Source organism: Achroia grisella, unplaced genomic scaffold (assembly GCF_030625045.1).
Source record: "Achroia grisella isolate CSIRO2021 unplaced genomic scaffold, CSIRO_AGI_Agris_v1 utg1186, whole genome shotgun sequence".
Taxonomy (NCBI): domain Eukaryota; kingdom Metazoa; phylum Arthropoda; class Insecta; order Lepidoptera; family Pyralidae; genus Achroia; species Achroia grisella.
The window spans coordinates 938,556-962,353 of NW_026712592.1; the positions used below are offsets into that span (position 1 = coordinate 938,556).

Here is a 23,798-nt window from a genome sequence, read left to right on the forward strand (position 1 = left end):
ATATACGGCTGACTCGAATTGTAATGTTGCAGAGTCAAGAATAATAATTCACTCAAATTAATTAGAACTGTTAAGGATATTCTACATACGTGAAGTCATAGTTACTAAACAATTTAATACTGTTCCTCTTTAAGAAAACCCTCTGAATCAAGACAGGATTCAAGGTCATACCCATAATGGGGTCAGCAGACTGATATTGTATCTGTCAGGCGGTACCTGGTCTTCTGCCAGAAGTCGCGGTTTAGGAGTGCCCTATGGAGTTGATCGCATATCTAGCACATGTATGTCTGTAAAGGCTAAGGCTATTAGTATAGAAATAGTTAAAAGAGAAAACTAGTGTAGTAGGAAACTACAATACAAATTATAGCTAAGAAATATGAGATATAAAACCACCAAGTTGTTTTGACTGGACTATTGGTATTAAAAATAAATACGTTGTATTATTTATATCAGCCTAACTTGAACCTCATTTTAAGTAGAACTAAATCCATTATGATACCCAAATTTATCCTATAACAAGCGAATATGACACGCGATGAATGTCCACCCTTCATTGACGTCAGTACTTGCCTACATCTGAAGTTATTTTTGGTAAATAGGCTAACGAAGTAGTAGGATATTGATTTACTTTGGTAGGTCATATTTTGATGGCAGTATAATAACACCTTTGTATTCATTATACTGCGCATTATAGCATAGCGCGGGTAGCGAGTGACAGGTATTGAAATCACTAAAACGTAGGTCACTTACGAAGGTCTTATCAGAGAGAGTTTGTACAAGGTAGTCTGCGTGGATTACCTTTGTCCTAACCATTGCTGTTTGGTTTGAAGTTATTAGAATAGCCTTTAGAAATCTTAGTCAAAGTTAGATATGGTAAAACTGTTATTATCTATTTTAATGTATGCTGAGTTTGCAACGTTCTTTGACAGTTGTAAATGCGAGAAAATTTGTAGGCAAATGCTATTGTTAAATGGTTTACACTTCACTTTAGTGACAACAGTAGTGTATATTATGTATGTACACTACTGTTGTACTACTCAAAAATTAAAACTTTTAATCCGGTACAATTGGTAACAACGTCGTCATATATTTGGCGTTCCGAAGTATTGCTACTCAGTATTTGTATCTAATACGTATTCTGAGGTATTACATAAAGAAACCTCTACCAAGCTTTTTTCAACACACTTTAAGAAGGAAACAATTGTCATTTGGCTGTTTTTTATAGATAGGTTGGGTATGTTAAGCAAATAGCAAATAGTTATATAATTTTACACCGATATCAACATTAATCTTTCTTCATTTTATAACATATATACATATACCATCTAAAATTATACCTACTATTATAGTATTTATAATGTTTCGTTTCTTTTTAAAATTTAATAATTAAAATATATTTTTTTTTATTATTATACATGCATGCATAATTATTTGTTTGCTATAGTAGACACTAGTATTAGTTAGTATATGCTTATTTAGTCACAACAATAATTAAAAAGAAATGAACAAACACGTGCCACGACCTCCAATATATACATATCTACCTACATACCGCATAGTTACATTTACCGATAACTATATAACTCAACATATAGCTATATCTACGACCTGCAAGTATGTATAGTACGACTGTCCATTCATAAGAAGCGGTTCATTCATGCCGGCTCGAGGACGTGAATGGGAGCGAGCGAGACAGACAACGTTAAGGTTGTTGTACACTGACAATGGAATCTTTGAATTGAAATCCTGTTCTACGAAATACCTATTGAATGGCGTTGTTTTAAAACAATTGTTAAGCTGGTTTTGTTTCGTCGAGTAGCTATTATGGGGAAGAGGGGTGGCTATTCCGACACTAGTTGCACTCGAGATTGTTATTGGATTATCTAATCCTTTGTATTCAGGTTCATTATTGAAAGTTAAAAAGGATTTGAAAGCATAATTTTATGATAGGCTAAACGAATAAAAAAGGTTCCCACAACCCTTTTTGTTTTTTATTCATTACGCAAGAATTGTGGTATCGTTAGTAGATATTATGAAACAGAAAGGGGAAATTCAATACGAGTGCAATAGCGCTGAGAGATTTCTGGATAGTGAAGATGGTTTTAAAACGTGTTACTTGGTTTATGTCGACCTTTTCACGAGAAAAATTGTAAAGGAAATTTTGTAACTGTGAAATATAAAATTATAATTACTGTAGTTGTATGTTAACATATTATTATAACTATATAATGTAATAGAAAATATTTGGATAAGAATTCATTCCTATTTTCTTTAACTTATCGACCCCATATGATAACAAAAATGTTCATGGTAACCATTATTCTTCAATAAGAAAAGAAACATATATAAATTAATAAAGAACATATGAATTTTAGTGTAGTTTCATGACTTGTTACAACAAGATAACATGACATAAATATTTGAGGTCAATTGCAAATAAAATAGTTTTTACATACATAACTGAGGCTAATAACATAAGCAAATTCAAAGATGTTCGCAAAGTAGATGTATCTCTTATGTATAATACTGTTAACATCTTCTAATTATAATACATGTGTATTGCAAAGCCGAAAGTTTTGTTCGTAACGACTGTTTCACAACGAAGATTTTTTTCATTAATGACTTTCTGAATAAAAAAATACACCGAAAAAAAAAACGAATTTTCAATACATGGATAAGTATTTTGTAAATAATATTCATTACATAAAAGCTTACTGTGAATGTGGAGGCGTCTTTATATCAGAGCAACAAGATTGTGTAAAAAAACATCGCCGGTAGGAAGTCAACTGTACCGCGACTGAAATATTTTGATCACCGTAAGACGTTCAAAATATATAAGCTTACGTAATAGCTGATAATTTGCCCATTGCTTTAGTTTCAATTTAGAAACATTTCGTTTTTATTTTAAACACGTTCTAACTGGTGATATTTTAATAACATTAAATGATATCTAAATTAAAACAGATATAACGAATACACTAGGCATGGAGGCTATTTGATACAGCAAAAGAAGCGGGATTGAAGCTAGTGGCAATGTATTTATTACACTACAAAAGATATTGCAATAAGCTCATAGTATTTTAAAATAAATAGATATAAGACGAACTGCTTTCAGCATCAGGTATAAACTATTCGTAAAAACATGTATTTACTACTTTTATATATAAATGGTATATGTATTATTTCTTGATTAAGTATAATTTACACTTTTTAAGTAGGAGGCGCACGTAGTGAGGTTTCCTTGTTTCATAAGTTGTATATATTATTTATCATGTCACAAACTTTGACTCTAGATATATAATTGTTATATAACATCTTAATTTCGTATACTTTCTATACATTATTGGATATATATCTCAATAATAAGACTATTCTAATTAATTCTAACATGAGTATATAATAAAAAATATATGTTTACAAGCTTTTTTATATTATTCATTAAAAGCCTTAAAAGTATCAAGACTGTACAATCGTAGTCGGAGGTGGTTATACCAAGCGTAGGCCACTTCGTACCTGACTCGACGCGCCCGTTGCCAGTCCAAGCCCGACCCGCCGTGACGACACGCGACTGAATCGCACGACAAACACGACAAATCGACCGGCGACTTGTCGAGTGAAGTGTTAAACATGCAAGTGTTTGCGCCTTTGATCTTCGCGTGGCTGATAGCTGGGGTTCGTGCCGTCATAAGAACCCCATTAGAAGCTTTTAGACCTTCAGGAGAGATACATTTAAGGAGACCGGACAAACTGCCTTTCCTTCCACACAGGCGGACCACGCTCCCTCCTAAGAGTGGTCTCAAGATTTTATATCAGGCTGGGGTAAGTTTCAAAGATCAATATCTTCTCTTTGTTTGTCAGTAAAAAAAGTAAACTTTATTATATTACAAGTTAGAATCTGGTTGGTTGTTATCTATGTTCGATGCTGACGTAGCTAAAATGTATATTATTTATATACATATAATATCTACACTTGATATCCGTTCGCAAGATCAACAACAAACTAAAGAAATGAATTTCTAAAAAGTTAATTTGATAGGTCTATAACAATCTACCTTCAATTATGTGTAGCTATGTGTAGTTTGTGTTTTTGATATGAATTTTATTTATAAAATAAAATAATGATACACTTAGGCACTTACAGTAATAAGTACGTTAAAAAATCATGAACATCATAAAAATATTTTAAAAATTAATGCTAGGGTAAATAATTTCCGTCTTGACTATTAACGTACGATAATACATAGCTTAAGTTACTATGTATAGAAAACTGAAACAGTTACGAATTTTTGTAAACTTAAAGACGCCACACTTTCAAAACAAAAATAGTAATATTATGATAAAAATAAAATATTTATAATATTTTGTTTTTATAATACAAATTGCTATTGTATTTCAAGTTTTCAACATTTCAAGATGCGTAAAAATAACAGTACTTTCTCGAAGTTTTCTTCCAGTCTGATTTTTTACTTCGCGTAAGTGATGTTCGATTCTCGGTTGGGGCAATTTGTGAAATCAACTTTTTTCTGCGTTTGAATTCTCTGGACTCAGATTGCATTGAATTCTCATAAGGCAGGATATACTAATATGAGAATCATGTAATTGGTGTGACTATAATTTACTATTGTCATTGCTGTATTATCCACAACAACTGAGATACACTAATTTGGTTATTTAGAATTTTATTCTTACTATAATTTCAATAGAAACAAACTTAATGAATTTTAGAATTTTTTGTAATGACATATTTTAATAAAACGCGCAAATCTCCTTAAATATAAAAGTTCATATGAGTTAATTAGCTTATTTGAGCTGTTGAACTTTTGAGAGTTTACTTTAGAGCCATTTTCCTTCTTTAAAAATGATAAATGAAGTATATTTTATATGGTTATGTATATACAAAAAATCAAAACTAGGTTTTTATTTTATAAGAAAAGAAACTAAAGTTTAATTGATAATTTCAATTTTCTTTAATGGGAAGTTACTAGACTAATCATAATCTTAACTTTCAAGGAAACGTACAATAATAGTCTTAACATAATACAAATCGATATACGAGTATGTTAATTATACTGCATATAGTACAAACATAGTATGTATTTATACCTACGTTTGTATAGTATACACGTGTTTATGACTCATCATCATAGCGGAGAATCTACACCTATCTGCTTAATAGTTTCCACGAAGGTTACGCCCAATAATAATTAGTCCAATCCACTATAAAAACCCGTTTTTATTGCTTAGACATTTCTTATGACTAATAATTCCGCGAAACACCATATAAACATAGCGGGAAACAAAATTAATGTGACAAAAAAATCATTATTACCATACCAATATCATTTAATAATGGAATTATAAATTTCCAGAACAACAAATGCATGTTATTCGTGACTATATAAAAATATAAAAGTTTTCCGGCTGAATAATCAAAAACAAATAAGTTCCGGATGTCAATTCTTGTTCGTCATATTTTAAAAACAAGTATAATCACTATTATGGCTAATTTCGAAGTCAATTCAAGAAGATAATCACTGTAAGGATAGGTTGGTAATAACGGCATCGGATAATAGTTTTAAAAGAGTGGTGTGAATATTGAAAAATAGACTTTATATTATTGAGGAATAAGTTAAGTTTTGTGTTTGTGAGTGCATTTTTAAAAGCGGAATTACAAAATGTGTGCGTGGCGCGGATGCGTGGGCGCACGCGTAACACCGGTGGCGGCAGGTGTTCATTCACTCATTCTTATCTTGACAGCTTCGATGACTTACGGCCGAAGCCCGTCCGTGTGTGCTATTTGGTTAAAAAAGCTTTTTTTATGTCACTGGCTTTAAGCCCATTCGTAACGGTAATGTCTTTCCGATCTTTCGTCTTTAAGGAATGGAATTCGGAGTTATCTTGCCGTTTGTAAGTATTAACTTTTATATCAGAACTTAAATCTCGATAGGGACTTTAGGTTTTTTATACTTATGTAACGATTATTGTTTTCCTGTTTATGATTTAAAACCATGGATGAATTTAGTGATTTTGCTATTCATATGGTTAGGATATAAATTATTAGTTGTTACCCGCGGCTTGGCCTGCTTTTTTAGGCAACAAAATAGTCTATATCCATCCTGATAATATAATCTATCTTTATGTCAAAATTTTTTAATATCAGTTCAGGCGTTTAATCGTAAATAAGTAGTAAAAAGATTCTTACATTTTTCACTTCGCATTAGATAAAGTTAATCTATATGACAATTAATATATATATACATGATGGCAAAAACAGAATAATACATAATCTGTAGTTTTAGATATAAGATATGTGAAAGAATACTCGGCATAGAACATTGAACACCTATTGTCCGGTATACTGGACTGGTGTGTAAGTCATACAATACCCATTCAGTAACCAACATTGTGATACTAGGTACTAGGTGATGTATGACTAATTAAAAATTTTAGAAATACAATTTTAAAAATATCGACTTGGATTTATCTACTATCTTTGGGAATTTATTGTCACATATATATTTATTACGAAATTTGAGCGCGTTATATAATAAATAAACAACAAAGTACTTTAAGATTTACTAACAAAAGTATAACAATTGTTGAACTAACAATAGTCTATCGTTTAGATACTAAACTGTCGGCATTTTTGGCAATAATGAAGCATGGAACTGTGGCGGTCGCAGCGGGGGTTATGGCGGTAAATAAAACCAGAGTTGAATGCTCTCAACATTAAAATAATGACGGGAGGGTGCTAGCCCTTGATCTAGCCGACGAGATAACTCTAAAATTTGGCTCCGATTGAGAATGATAACTTGAGAACTTTAATCAATAGAATAGTATCTGTGAATTATTTTAATAACGTATTTCTTTAAGAACATTAATATTGATATTAAAATTTTGCTCAGTATCGACTATTATTGCTATAAACTACTATTAAGTGATTGATATAGTACTACCAGTGCCCGCGGTTTCACCCGCGTGAAATTTATAGCCTATATGTTATTCTGATGCATAAGCTATATTACTGTAAAGTTTCATCAGAATCAAACATCCATACTTACAAACCTTCGCATTTATAATATTACATATATATTATTAAGATTAAGATAAGATTATATGAAAGTGATGCTTATTATACTTTTATATATTTTGTTCTGTTTAGTTTATTCTCTGGCCTGATAGATTCTATACAAACGAATTATACATTTGTAAACCAACGTATGTATGTACGTACGTAAATATGATGTTAAAACTACACCTGCCAGTTTTAATCAATGTAAATAAACACTGTACCATTCACCAACCTACACCATCTATCTATCATTAACAATCTCGACTATCAGCCCCCAAAACCTATCGTATTACATACGGAAATGTCAATCCTATTTATGAATTCGTGAATAGAATAATGGATATGCAATTTATCTTTAACTATTGCAATTGTCTTTTGGGCAATTGACGATAATTTTAGTTTTATTGCACTTTAGCTAAACGACTGGACATTAATATATATCTACAGTACTGTAAAGATTTTAAAAGAACTATGTGTGTATTTACCGCGCACTAACGTACTTTCAAAAAGGGCAACAATTCTCTTCCCCAAGATTTATACGAGTATATCCGTTTTACTTTTTATTATTTCGGTTAATTTTCTACAATTTTCATAATTACAATACCAGTATACGGAATGTGATACGTATTTGAAAGTATAGCCTCTTACACATGAATCAATAGTAGGTATAGATTTATATGTTAATTATTTTTTATACTAAGCATTTTATTAATAGTATCCACTGTGTTCTCACTGTTATTTCTACCTTATCAGAGAGATCTCCTATAACATCTGAACGAGGTGGAAAAAATGCGAAAGTGTGGTGTGTGAATTGATGTAAATTATTTTCTAGTCTTTGTGATCAACTAAATTTAATTTAACTAACCAAAAACGTGTATTGCCATCGAAATTATGAGATATTTCAACCACTGATATTCTGTTAAGGGAGAATTTCCTTCCATCAATCTATTTTCATTCTCATTCGTAAAACAGGGAAAATAAAACTCAGAAAGTGCTAATCTGCTAAAATTGCCAGTCCACGTGTAACAACAACAAGCAAAGTTAAATTGTGTTATAATAAAATATGAAATTACGTGAAATACGATCTGAAAGCATTCAACCGAAAATAGCACGTAGGTAATTTATGTAGCTTGTGATTTGCCATAATTTTTTCATTAATCTTTCCACGACTAGCTCTATTTTCATAGTTTTATTATTAGCTTTTTCAATTGTTATTTTTAGGTTTTATACTGTAGTGATTTATGCAAGGATGATGTCAAAGTGAATATACTTACACGAAATTCTATAGTAACACTAACCACAACGTTTATTAATTTGAACTTGTACTTATTGAATTTGTATGGTACGTTATGGGAGCTTATAATAACTAAAGTCAGTCATATTTGAAGATATGTTGCTATATTTTTGGCGATCATCGAAATTTCTGCATAAATAAAAAAAACATTCTGTGCTACCACAGTGGTAGATATAATTTACAGCCGTTAATTTGTTTGTTTGTTATGCGTATTAAATTGTTATAATTCCGCATTATAAAACATTTCTAAGGAAAGGTAGGGACTTCGTCATTGACGATCATTTCTTATACAGTTTGTATCATACATACTAATGGTAGAGGAATAAAATAAAAAATACATTTGCTACATAGTACTTTGTCATATTACCGCCACGAGTAGATTTTCTTTCAAACGTAAATTACGGGAACATTATTTAAACTTGTAATCTGTGTCCTGTTTTCTTATTGTTTTTCATTTTTACGTATAGGTTTTTTTTTATTTATTTCCATTATTGTGGCAGTACATGATATTTCATTGTCAGATTATTAAATATGTATTTATGTATGGTTTATGTATGTATGTATATATATATATGTAGTTATTTATTAATATATATTTTTATGTGTATCGTTTAATATATTTTTTATATTTGCACCGCCAACAATTACTCTCTGCACCACCCATGGTTGACTGGTAGATAATGCCGCATGGTGTTAAGTCCGCCATATGTACTTTCAATTATGTGCATTAAAGTTTTAATAAATAAAGAAATAAATATTATCACCTCCTAACGTTTTAAAATACAACAAACAAATTGTTACTGAGACATTATTTTGTTTACAGACGAGTATTAATCCTGCCTTCTTACCAAAGCTCGAAAAATACTATTAAGAAAATATACACTAGGTTGTATTTAAATTCTTAAATACTTAGTCATATATTTGATGTTTGTTTATTTTAGTGTTCAAGGTTCTAAAAATCAATTCACCCACATTATTCTATTCCACTATTCATAATGTAGAAAACGTACAGTAAATATAAAACAGGAATTAACGTTCAAGTCCATATTTATAGCTTCTTCGTGTGAATATAATTTGTTTTACTTGCTATATCAAGTATGCTTTATTGGCCTGAATTAATTGTTACACGCACAATTATCTTTATTAACGATTAACTCATCCTTACAGTTTAACATGCAAGACGAGACAGCACTTAAATTATAATATCTATTTGTATGATATAAATATTTTAACGAATGCAATATAAACACATTAGACTAGGTTGGTCGATTACTACTTCTTATGATACAACGAATCATACATGTCAATAGTTAGGTGATTGTCAAAATAGATACGGATTTAAAATATATTTGACTATTTTTAAACATGTCTTTGATATAAGTAAGAAATATAGATTTCTAAAAAATCGCTAAAGTTATTTATTATACTAATAAAATAGATTCTATATAAACGCACTTTACAATTTAGAATATAATTTATTTGTAAGTAGTACTAATTTACTTTATAGCAACGTTAATTACTGACGACCAGTCAATATAAAGTAGGCATTACGAACAATATGGGTGCGCAAAAGATGTTTTGTTAGCATAATGTTACTGCGCAATAATCGCGGATACTCAAATTATGTAACTCGGGTTCGCCATACCTTTTGTACCCAACCGATATATGTAATATCTACATATATCCATCGGAACGAACTTCGATAACATTAGCGAGTTCACACTGATATGTGTACGGATATTATTCGATATGATGATTGATTACTATTCAGCATTAATAGGTATCAGATTGTGGCTGCGATATTCAAGGCTTTTAGCAAATTGCTTTTCTGAAGCTTGAGAATGTAACGTATATAATACATCATACACCAAGCAGCTTATTTTGTAAGATAAGTCAAAGAGACATGACATATTACTCCTCCGGAATAGCAACGCATGAGTGGTGCCATCGGCGACGCATAACGATATGATGTGTTTGGTGCTGTTAATGTATATCTGCGAAGGTTTTCATTTAGCATTACCTGACCCATCGCTTTGTTCGCCATTGTATTGCCACGTCTAAATATAAAGGTATTTTAGCAACCTGACCCAGAGACCCCACAAACAGAGATGTAGTGTACTTGTATTGGTGCTTCTTAATTGAATTTGAAATACTGGAATAATATAAAATTCCTATCTTGTTCGTTATTTGAAACTTTCAATATGCAATTTTAATTTAAAAATTGATTCTGTTTATGGGTGAAATATTAAAGTGTATGTTTTTAGGTCAATCCGTTGCATATATTTTTATTCTCAATACATACAACATATCCGCATGTATTATAATTACATACTATTATATAGATATTGTATTCCCATTGTGGTTCAGGGCATCCGGAGTGCTCTATTCAAGACACACGTGGCTCCTTTGAGACGGATGCCAGACCCCAGTTTGGTCGTACTCAAGTGTTACCTACGTTTCTATTTAAGATAAGTGCTTTCGAGGAGTACTATTACGATCATGTTACCAGCCACGTTTGCCACCACTAGTAACTACGTAATATATGTTACATCAACAATTTTCATTCCATTGCGTCAATATGTAGGTACTTTGAAAAATGTTGCAATTTGATTATCGTAAAAAAACATTAAATTATAACTTATAACTAGGTCAAAATTATAAAAATATATTTATGATTTACACTATTTTATCAACCAAATCTATGTATTATAGATGCAGATATCAATTTAATATGTTACAAAATATATTTGGTACCGGCAAAAAACAGGCTTCGACGTTAATAAACAGGGGTGAGTTATATAATACATATTGATTTAAAAATCAAACAATATTGATGAAATTTTTATATTAGAAATGTAATGTCTCAATATATTTTTCAATAAAAAAATCCAAATCGGTTTATAAACATGACTTATTTCTGAGGTAAGTTAAAGATTACAACCGAATTGAGATTCTCATTTTTGAAGACGGTTAAAAATGAAACGGGACATGGGAGTTGATCGATGTTTATTTTAAACGGTAGGGTTTAAATAAGAACCGCATTTAGATTTTTTGTCGCGTAACGCAGGTGTCGCTTCGGGTATGCTTGTTTATTAGTTTTTTTATGGTCTCCAATATTTTATACCCTTGGGCTGTGTTCAGAGTCGAATTTTAGCAAGTATTCTTGTTATTATCGTATTGGATACAAAAAGTTATGACCCTAAATTGCACAGTATTTGTTGTGGGTATTTGTGGGTTTCGAAATAGGTACCAAAAATAATATAACATACCAACTATAGCATAACATGACTTAACAAAAATAGACATCGCAATTAAATTATATTATTTATATTACACAATCAGTTTTATTTATTCTACCACTACCTTCGGGACGATGCGAAAATAAAGAAGGTCTGCCACTCTCTTCAAATTTATTTCAATTTGTGTTATATTTTTCTTTATATATGGAATAAACATTATTCCGTGATGATCTAACGACAATTTAGATCGTCACGAACTAATGTTAAATAAAAGTAATTTCGTGGTTCATGTTGGTAATCGGGAAATTTCCTATAACATATTGGATCACTAAAATTTGTTTTAAGCGCTCTTATATTTTGTTACGAACGACAAATGTTAAGTACTAAAGGATGAGAAGTAACAGATCTGGAATGAATTCTCATTTTTAAATGTCTTCTGAAATCTTGAAAATTACGTTATTTATATTGAAATCATATTAAAACATATAATTTTGACAGTTATTTCTTCGGGTCCAATTGGACTTTATATTTTTAATGTTCTATTCTCCAGGGCACTGTAACCGAGGCTTTACTAGGAACGTGTCGAGGTGTCACCTTGAGGTCATTTTTTAATTTTATAACGTTTTGCATTATTGTTCTTGGTTGACTCGTGCCTTGTAGCATTGCTGTGTTGTTCTATGGCGGAGAGTAAATTATCACTTCATTAGTGTTTTCAATGTTTGTATGTAAGGCAAGTTTACAAAAGGTATTTAATACAAATTGTAACTGGAGAAAAAGAGAGAAGATAAAAAATTGATACTTATTTGAATATTTTGATGAAATCCTGTTTCATAGGTGTATTTACAATTAAGACAATACCGATCTCTTAATATGGGAGAAGTTGAGTGTACAGCTAGATAAAAAATGTTTTAATCCCTTAGGAGTGGTAAGTGGGCGATAATGCGATTAAGGTAAGAACTTTCAACCAACCTTGGAAGCGCTTAATCTTTACATAGACGATGTCGTTGAGATGTATAACCTGGCATAACTTGAACATTACAGAGCGAGTCAAAATCGTATGATTATCAATTATTCCTCTTCTTTTCCGTTATTATCTGTTTATAGCATTGCTTGTAAATGCTCTTATTAATATGTTTTATTCTTAACCAGTGAGCTTTTCGTTGCATTCATGGATATATCCATTCATTATTTTTCAATATTATAAAATGTAACTCGTTGATAATGATCTATTCTATAAGTGAACATTTTTTGAGTTTATTCATTTCAAACAAAAGCGTACAGTTCCTTCTTATAATATCACGAAAGTTGTCTCCCTATTAATGTTTATTCAAGTATTAGTCTTAAGATTATTTATAACATTAGGCAATGTAATAAAAATAATAAATGAATCCGAGTTTCTAACACAAAACATGAATACAAAGCCAGCATCCGACCACTATATATATTTGGTGACATTGTAACAATGTAAGCATGTATAGATACGGCCAAGCAATTAGAGTCGCGTGCGCATTGCATTCGACAACACTTCCGGCATGCGAGGCGTTGATGTCTTTTCATAGACATTGTACACTTCGCCTTATAAGGTGAACGGTGGTGTCGCTTTCAAAACAACCTACGAAACACATGCTTTGAATGACATGTTATTTGGTATAAAATTGTATTCTACTTTTGTTTACGATTATAATACAACCTACATCTCTGCAGTATCTATAGATAGGATAGACATTGATACATATTTCATTAGAGGTAGTAGTATTACTAATTAAGAATTAATTCAACAGGTTTACTAATCGTAATAAGAAAAGAGGACATGCATATGATTTGAAAAAGTTTGACTGAAAGGATGTGAGGAACTAGAAATCAAAACAGTGCTATAAATAGGCCCAAAAGATATCATAACGAACATGTATCAATGTACAAATAACCTCCTATCTTCTGTTAAGAAGTTGAAATCACCAAAATTTTATTTTGGTTGCACAAATAATTATATTTTGGATGCCAAGTTTGTTTTTTTTCTTTTCCTTTGAGTACTAGGTTGTTATACGTATTTTCAGCTTTTTTTAATTTATATATATATATATATATATATATATAGGATAAAATACAAGCACACCTATTACTTGGTCTACAAAACCCATATTAAAGAATATAGTTAATTTAACATATGTATAAAAAGTGGTTGGCAACCTAACATATAATACGACGCCTCCGGCCGCTCTAGTTAATTGCGCTCGTTATAAATATCTTGTAATCGTTGGCTGTGTGTAATTACGTGGATTAGTAATTTGTTCTCGGCTACCTGTGTTCCCGGGAATCGAACTGGCAGCCCGCAGCATCCGGCCGTAGTTGACTACGTCCGTCGCCAGAGGCATATGGTCGGACTGTCGAAATTTTACAACGAATTTGTTAGATATAATTGTTTATGTTAATTTTCGAATGGCCGATCTGGTAGTAATAATGTACTTACGTATATTCCAACGTTAAATATGTTCATACAGAATGATTTATTCAAATTTTTAAACTAAAATCTGACCTACTTCTAAATATATAAATATTATAAAAAATCTCTTTCACCACGTCTGCTTGTATGGTCGCAATAAACTCAACAACTATTGAATGAATTTCCATAGGTTTAATTTTTATCTAAACGATAGTAATTCTCCACAAACGTTTAGGTGTACAAGTGAATGTACTGAATACTACCTGTACGAAGACGGGTCGCTAGTAAAGAATATACAGTTATTTCGTCAATTTAAAGTCATTTTATGAATATAGGTAATCATTTGTCAATCCAAGATATTGTTCAGTTGTTTATTAATTACCAATTCGGACCTTACGAAGATCAGAGAGAAATAAGACTCGATTCCCTTTGCCGGATAGGAATAGCTTTACAGAAGGTTGTGGAAGGTCGTCGCTAACAAATTATTTCATTGGAGTGGGCGCGGCGCTGGCGGCGCGCGCGCACCCACCTGTCCGATGGACCGGATACCGCGCCCCGCGCCCCTCACGTCACCCGCACCTCTGCCCAAGAGCCCTAGAGGGTAGGGCTGCTGCATATTGCCAAGGCCAAGATATACGTTGATGTGGTTGCAGATCGAACTGGAATGTTATAGGCCAGTAAGCTACAGGTTAGACAATTTGAAATAAAGGATATAATTAGACCAACCAACTAGTTACAATAACCAACGTGAACCACTAAGTTAACTTTTTTATTCGAATTTAAACAGTGTTTATGATTTTTTTTAGTCGGTTTAACATTCAAATAAAAGATGCATATATCCGACCTCGTACCTCCTAATTGTAGAATTGTATAAATTCTACAATTACTTACAATTCTATCTTCACTTTAAATTTCACTGAGATTCGCTCAGTAATTTAGTTGTGAAAAAGTAAAAGTATATAGTATGGATAATAAACTTAGAGTTTATCTGGATTAGTTAAACTCTAAGTTTATTTATATACAGTTGTTGTGTGATACGTCACAAATTTCAATTGTTAACAAATACAATAATGTTTTGTCTAGTGTTACTTTGGTAAAATAGTTTTTTGTTTAATTAACGCTTTTTTATTAATTTTGTTATAGGACCCGTTCTATTTATTGCTACAACAAGTATCAACCCTATCTACACATGGTCCTCTAGTAACTCTCTCCCTTTCAAAGCTTAAGTCAAAAGCCTTAGGATCTAAAGTTACTTGTCAGTATAAAATAAACGCCCCCGGGTATACGTCTCAAATATCGTTTCCAAAAAATCTCTTAAAACGTTGGACGAGACCTGGAGCGTTACAAAGTGGCCAGTTGTCTAGAATTGTGAGACCATTGTATATTCAAAGGAATAAATTAGAGCCACGCGATATTATGATAATTAGTTTCACGGTCAATCAATACATTATTAGCGTTATATATAATATAATAGTTAACAACTTTAGTTCTTAAAGAAATTGAGATTGACTCGGCCATAACATTTCCAAACTAATTGTAGATAAAAAGACGAATGGCGATGTAGAAATAAAAAGACCTTTAAGATTCTCAGAAGTAACAGACTACACGTGTTATTGACCATTGTGATCTATTTATTGGAAAGATGATCTGAATTTTAATTCGTACCAAAAGATTGACGTTACGAATGTTAATATAGCAACCAAGTGGCCATTTGGTTTGGTTTTGTCCACCTTATTAGGAATTCAATGTTGTCACAAAATGTAATGTCCCATTAGCATTCAGGTCGTTGTCATAGCTCCGTTTAGTAGTTGCTCTTGGTGTAAGTCAACAACGCTCACATTGTGTTTCTTGAGCTTTTTGTGTGATACACAAAAGGTCTACGTCCGGTAGTTGGAGATCGGACGAGTCGTTTCCGTGAAATCTATCGCAATGCACAAGAAACGGGAAGTATGTCCGGAACAACGAAAAAAATGCTAGTTTTTCACACCTCCGTATCGGTAGGGTTGGCAAAAATTTGCTTTTTGTTTGCATTTCCTGTGTACTTTAACTTGGAACAGGCTTGTGTTCTTTAAATACAAAGTACATCTCTACCTACTTTTCGTGTTTGGTAACACTATTATCAGTTGTATTATTGAGATGTGTAGAAAAATTTTAAGATTATATAATATATATGATACGATAATGTAGTAGTGGCATCAATTTACACGTTTTTATTTAATTTTAAATTCTTTTGGATGGTTGGAAACAATACATCAATCTGATAATATAGAAATACTTAGTAAAAGATTCTGTAACCGGGAGTTAGCTTTAAGATCTATAAAATGAAATCGTCACTAATTTTGACTCATTTCACTAGTCTCGACGATCATTGGGTTGAGAAATTAGGCTCCGATCATGATGAAGTCAATAAATGATTAGCATAAATAAACATAGAGTATGTTATTAAAATGTTGTCAAGCAAAATCGAAAGGAAATGTTCAATAGCTGATACGTATCTAGTATGTAAATTTCACCGTTTCGTTAAAAAAGGAAATTGTTGCAATTAAACGTAGTACCTGCCTACGCATTTACGAATAATTTATAAATTACGGACGTATCAAGAAACACGATTATTGGTGTCACTTGCCCTAGTAGTGTGCAGAAAAAAAGTTCTCACAGCAAACAGGTTGAACGAATGGCATATTTAATCTTCCGGTCGGAAGTCCAACGGATGGTCCTTTCTGGAGAAAAAAAATGAGAAAGGAAAAAATCTGAGTGCACATGTGTTCATTGTGCGTTTTGAATTGATGATTAACATCTTTCGGGTTATAATGACGTAAGGCAGGTGCTTCGTAACACCTTAAGATGTTCCCACGATAGTTCTCTTTTATATTATGATTGATTTCGTCGACTTCTGAATTTGAGATTTATGCGGAATAACTATTTTATGAATTGCACTGAAATACTTACAATAATATAACATTACGCACACAATACATGGATAGCTTTTAGCGTTCTTCTGAGTACCATATATAAGAAAACGCCTCATAGGCAATGAAATGACCTATCGTTATAAAATATCAAGGTTTTACCTTTCTTAAGTTTAGTAAATGCGCCTTGGGAGGTGGCATTTCGTTATAACCTAATATTAACTGCTCTTCATATATGGAACCAATATACCTAGCAGTCATTATTTAGGGCCGTACTATTAACGGCAATAATTTCATATGTTCGTACCTTGATAGCATTATATTTATTTTAAATAAGAACAAAACCAAGTATATTCTTTTTAGTCAGTTAATAATTTGAATAATATAATTTATTATTAGTTAAGTATTTATATAGTGATTTATTTGTATGTAAACAGTTATTTTTAAAGACACTATGTTATGGACTTTATTTGACACAATAACTGTTATTGATAATTTCTATCAAAGAAAACAAACCAATATAAGGACAAAACGAATGCACTATAAAAATATATTGTGTTATTGATGCATACATAAATATGTGAAATTATTCTGAATTCAAACTTTACTTCACAAACAAAGCGTTAATAGTGTAATTGTTTGTTTTTCAGATGTCAGAGGAAGACCTTCCTGACTGCAGAGCTCGACAGGTGTGCAGTAAAGTAGATTTATACGATACTACACAGCCGTGGATAGAGAGGAAATGTCGCTGTTTGGGTCACAGGCCGTGTTCTAGGTAAGTTTCTTCTTCTAGGTAGTAATATAAAATAGATTAGACAGTAAACCACCAACATTACTATGAGAGCAAGATAAGCAAATGATATTGCATTATATCTGGGTGATTGTAACTAAAAATATTAATCTCGCTTACAGAACAACTAGGTCTTATTTACAAATATTGGAAAGAGGATCATATTAGACAGATAGATTAACAGAAGTAGGTTATACAAATATAATATAAAAAAATAAGATTGTTAATTAAATACCATTTCTCTTCTTGTTTAATAAAGAAGTGATGGGAGCACCACCCACTAGATAAACACTTTAGGAACAATTAATTCTTTTTCTAATTATGAATTTAAAAAAAAGGATTTCAATGGTTATTTTTCTTAACAACAAAAAACATATCGCTACTACAGTAATATACCAGATGGGGTATTCAGAGGCAATGTCAACTGTCAATATTGTGTGAACGCAACATTTGATTCAGTTTATTTTGAACCCAATGTGGCGGCAATATTCGGATAAATTTTTAGTTTTATATCTGTGTTTTCCTTCACCAGAGTCAGTCAGAAATTATAAATTGACTCAATTTTTTTGTTTTCGCTTCGGCCGGATGTGAACTTATGACCTCTCAGGCGTAAATCAGGATAGTAAACCACAAAGTCACGACGATCTCTCTTTTTTAATACCTATAATATTATTTGTTTATAATACTACGTTTTTAATTTCAGTGATTTATCTGCTGGTGATGACCACACCTTGTCAGACAAGACAACATTATACAAGACATGTGAACCAGTAAGGCGGTTACCAAAATGTCGCTACTTCAAGGATGCTGCTTGGACCATCTTTTCATTTCCAGACAGTAATGCCACTCAGCAAATTGTTAACTGTCACTGTCCTAAGAATTCCATTACTTATTTACTGAAGAAGCTACCGTACACGACACCTAGCGGAGAACAAGGGAATCAATACCAGTTCGCGTGTTCACCGCAAATCGTAAGTAACTTTAAGCTTTATAGTTTAGAGGATGCGCCGCTTGGTGGCGCTACTGTTTGTGATAGAGGTATTTTCTTCCTTTAAAGTTTCTAAGAAAATAAGGCATTGTACGGACATTTCGTACTAATAACAATACAGTATGGTTAATTTTATTAACAAAAGACATTTATTATTATTTATGCCTAGAAGAACTTTCCAAACGCTATCGCTATGCCTTGTTTTCAAAACTAATTGTTAGGAATACTTATATAATATTCAGATTACATAAATAGAATGTATTAACGTTTTAAATTAACGCAACTAATTACTGAGATATTGTTACGTCATTAAGTTCATACTAATATGTGATGAATTGTATCTATTAATCTAAGTTAGTTTTTCACATACGCTGGCCATGAGATAATTAATATTGTATTGTTTTCATGTTACAGAGATTACGTTGTTCGAGAAAAGAACCTTGTAAACTGTTCAGTGCGAGGCGACGACATGAGCAAATTGATGAAGTTAACGCCAACACTATATGCCAATGTCCCAGGGATCACACGTGTCCAAGACATCACACAGAAACTGGTGTATTGCCAGGAATCACGTACGCGGCTGAAGACATCCGCACATACCATGGTTATTGCTTACCCGAACCAATACCAGAAGTATACAGGTTCGTAGGAGACAAGGATTGAATTGACCTTATAAATTGGAGTTAGACAAATGAACAAAGAGCATGCAATAAGGGCAAAACGTAGAATTTAGAATCAAGTAGGTCATTTTAATGCATGAACAAAATTCAAGTATATAAATTATCTTATAATATTTATGGAATGCCCTATACAATTTTACCAGCATGACAATTTTATGATTACAAGACTACTTCACTATTGAGTTCAAGTCTCCCTTCATAATGGATAGATTTAGTGTAGTCAACATGATTTGGTTCAGGGTCTTTATTAAGTATTTCTTTTCTTGCACCTCTGTATTTGTGCTTCTTTCAGACGCCTATTACGACATATTGGGGATGAAAGTAGTAGAGAAACAACGACAATATGCTAGTTTGGTCTAACTCCACTTTTATAAAATTTATAACAGAATTAACGCTATTCCTGTAAGTAGTCTGTTACCTTAGTTTTTTTTCTTATAAATATATCCACAACTCGCGCAAACAAAATAACCACTAAAAGTATTCGAAAAAATAAAAAGACTGCAAACTTTAGATTTTCGAGATTCAAGTATAAGATTCGAGTATTAGTGTACAAATAATTAAATTATATATTTTAAATATTTCTGTGAATTGCGTTAATTCAGTTATACGGTATATAGCATCTAAGAAACCGGTTTATTGTGACCATGTACTTAAATTGTACGTTGAACCCTAAAGCGTGTATTTGATTTTGCCGCTGAAAATTTTCGTTTGCTCATTACCTGTTTAGTACAAAAACGATTCAGTTGATTAATTTTTGGTGTATGTTGGTATGATACTCAGATGAACAAAAGTATTTTAAGTATTTTTTTTATAATTACTAACATTCCTAGGTGCCATAATTCATGCGGTAAATCGCGAACGTTTTAAACTTACACTTCCATGAACTTTTTTTATGTACCTCGATATTTATTATGTATCTCTCGATTTGTATCAATTTATATATACATACATATGTCTAAAACAAGAAAATATAGCAATAGAGTCATATTGTTATATTTTCTTATTTTAGACATATTATGATCAAAATATTTACTATTTCCTGTATAATGAATAGATACAAATCGAGAGATATGATTCACAATTTCAAATGGTTCTACTTGGGCTGATATATAGATAATAGTAAAATAAAGTTAAATTTATTTTAGACAGAGAGCTGTCTGTTTGTATTACAAAAACTAACAGACAGAGAGATATAGATAAAATTTCATAAACTACTGTTTTAATCTTGATTTCTTGAATGCCCTAAGGGAATATGGCTCCCATTCATTACTTTAGATACTCATTTATGTAACAATTATTTGAATTTAATATTAAAATTGATTAAAAGATTAGCGTAATATGGGCAGTAAATTTTATCTTTTTAAACTTGAGATCTAACAAAATTCTGATTACTGAAGTGAATCATACTTACTAATTTTTTGTAAGACGCATAATTATTTTAAAGATTGTTATAAGTTGACGTTTTAACAAATGCACAGATATTGTCAGTCGTATAACATTTTTATCATACCACTGTGTTATGGTCTTTAGCTGATACATACATTGTAAATATACTAAGAATTGTTGCTGTTAAATGTAAATAATTTAATCTAAGAAATCATTCCAAACGTTAGTTTAATTTTTTCATATTTTAATTATTGTCTTGCCATACATATTTTCGCAGTCTTCCATTCCAGTCACGGAGACATAACTTTTGTTCATTGTTTTGTTTATGTTATAATTGTAAAATATTATTGTTATAACACTAAGTTGATAAATGTAAAACTTATTTTAAGTGATAGAATATTTTTTTAATTATGTGATCAATCTTATAGACAATGTACTTGCAAGATGCAAATGCAAAATGTAGAGAGCTTAAAACTGCGAGTAATTTTTACAACGGATAATATGTATACACTTTTTATATTTTTATTAATTTAGTAACGAAGGACAACGATTTAAATCTATTTGATATAAAACAACTATATATAATGTATTCTTTTGAATATAAGTTAAAGTAAAATTTTAAGTATTTTATATTTACTAAATGAACAAGCCACCTACTTTTTTTATTAAGAAAAACGTAGGTTGTTTTCATTGTGAAAATATACTGCGCAGTGAGATATCGTTACAAATATTTTTCAGTATTGTTTAATTATTTTTTTTATTATAATTAATAATAACGCTGCCAGTGATGAGTTAGTAGTAAGGATAGGACTGCAAAGTTAATACTTTGAATAGAGATTGATGTAAAAGAATTGAAGTCTCTATATAATTGTAACTATGTAAATACAAAAAAGTATTGATGTTTAGAGTTTATGGTATGAGGACTAAGATGTCTGTCTTCCTTGTTTTATGTAAAGGTAGCGATTTAAGTTAAATTATTGAGAGCAAATGAATAAATGTTTCGATATCAAACTCTGGCTATAATTGAGTTTCCCCAGCAATATCCATACAGCACGGTTTTTACAATAATAACTGTACAGAAGTGTATGTGAATATGTCCCTAGGTCTAGTTTAATATTATGTGCATAATATTAAACTAGACCTAGGGACATATTTAAGTTGGAGAAGATTTATTTTACTGTCATCTCTTAATTTAGTATTTTATCAATTTATAGAAGTTCATAATGAGAAAAAAGTCCAAAAAGTATTGGAACTGGCAATCCCATATTAGAGACAATTTAATATTATGGCGACATTGAGATATTAATTAAATTGAAGTCATATACAAAAAAAATAAATTGACTATTTACTTACCATACTTTAAATACAGTTTAAATACGAAATATAGTTTTATAAAAATGTATGTTTAAAAATTAGAAGTTAAAACTTAACTGCCTATTTTTTATTGGTAACCTGTTCCATTAGAAAAGTAAAAGTAAATTAAAATTACGGTAAGACATCCTATTAGAAATGCAATAAAATATTATATAAAGATATATACAAAATATTACACAAATTATTATGTATAGAATATTTTATTACAGTTCTAATAGGATCATAATATATATGACAACATTAACGGAGCTCACATTAAGTAATAATTTTTATAAGTAAACTGGTGCAGTAATCGTTTTATTCTCAGCTATAACATGCCGATGCACAGTTCAGTACAAGTAAGGCCGTTTTTATGGAGTGTAGCCAATCAGAGATTACGATATGTAATAACCCAGCAAATAACTTTAGTAAAAGATGTGCCGTCAATTTGCGAGTCGATCTATTTTTTCATTCAGAGCCTTTCCGACGTACAAGTGGTAATGGCTAGAACGCCTTATAATAATATTATGTACGTAATTTGCTTATTTATTGACTCAAAAATTACACTTTCTAAATTAAAGAAACAAACCACTAAAATTGTTACAAAGACGCAAGATATCATTTACTTATTGAATTTTAAACAAAAACAAAACTATTTAATCTCTAAAAATAAATCACCGATTTTAAATTTTGTTTCACATATAGAAAACTGCACTATCAGCATATATAGTGCATAGCTGTATTTAGAAAAAAATGAAGTTTACATTACATTTAACAGTACTGTATTTATAATTGCAATGCGTTCAAACATGTAGGTAAGTTGTACAAGACATGTAGTAATCGATTTCTTCCATTTCGATGTATGAAGAGGCTTGTTACTATATAAAGAGACTTGTCCCGACTGACTGATCTGGGGTAGAAACTAGAAATGTCGAATACAACTTTCATTTATTACGTAGGAATTTAGTCAGAAAAGATTTTCTGGAATTCCCACGGGTATAGGAGATAATAGGTTCGCGCTTGAAAGTTGTGGTAGACATAAGTAATTGTAATAGTTTCATAACAAATTCAATTAGTTTTTAAAGTATGAACTAGCTGTATAATACTAAATGACGGCCTCGGTGGTCTAGCGGTTTAGCATACTGCCCTAATTGATCGCGGGTTCTATTCATCTCGGTGGATACAAACAGTTGTATTCATCACAGTTTACACAGATTTTTAGTTCACAGATTTGGGGGTTTTATATGTATCATATATGCATATACAAACAATATTTTTAAGTATTTCTATCAGTTAATTAATATTCATTATACAAGCACTGCTTAATTAGGAACTAGACGGCGCTGTGTGAATTGTAGGTTATTATTACAGAATAAAAAATATTTCTGCAAGAATCCGGAATGTATAAGACCGTAATAGATGTATGGGAATCGTCGCAGATAGTATAGTAGTCGCAATATGCAGGTCGCGATGTGCTCACGAATATTAGAAATATTCCATAAATTTCCATACCCTCGAGTTCCGCGTATCACGACTTTGACATATTTCATTAAATTGACAGATTCTGTGTTTGAAATATGCATGGTTTTTAAAAGCATATTATAGACACTTTCAAAATTCAAAGATGATATGTATTATACATATTAA

The 23,798-nt window shown here is 31.2% G+C and overlaps 2 protein-coding genes across 2 annotated transcripts in view; one reads left to right on the forward strand and one right to left on the reverse strand.

Annotated features, from left to right (window-relative positions):
- The window catches only part of LOC131853591 (elongation factor-like GTPase 1), a 113,481-nt gene that overhangs the window by 11,462 nt on the left and 78,221 nt on the right, over positions 1–23,798 (reverse strand). The window lies entirely within an intron of this gene.
- Positions 3,549–20,380, forward strand: LOC131853609 (protein giant-lens). Its single transcript, XM_059204560.1, has 4 exons — positions 3,549–3,819; positions 17,605–17,729; positions 18,448–18,715; positions 19,147–20,380. Exons 1-4 carry the CDS (start codon positions 3,628–3,630, stop codon positions 19,393–19,395), a joined length of 834 nt encoding a protein of 277 aa, XP_059060543.1. The 5' UTR covers positions 3,549–3,627; the 3' UTR covers positions 19,396–20,380.

Coding starts and splice junctions, on each gene's coding strand:
- LOC131853609 (XM_059204560.1), top strand. CDS start 3,628: ATGCAAGTGTTTGCGCCTTTGATCTTCGCGTGGCTGATAGCTGGGGTT. Junction 17,730..18,447: donor GGTCACAGGCCGTGTTCTAG/GTAAGTTTCTTC, acceptor TTTTAATTTCAG/TGATTTATCTGCTGGTGATG. Junction 18,716..19,146: donor TCGCGTGTTCACCGCAAATC/GTAAGTAACTTT, acceptor TTCATGTTACAG/AGATTACGTTGTTCGAGAAA.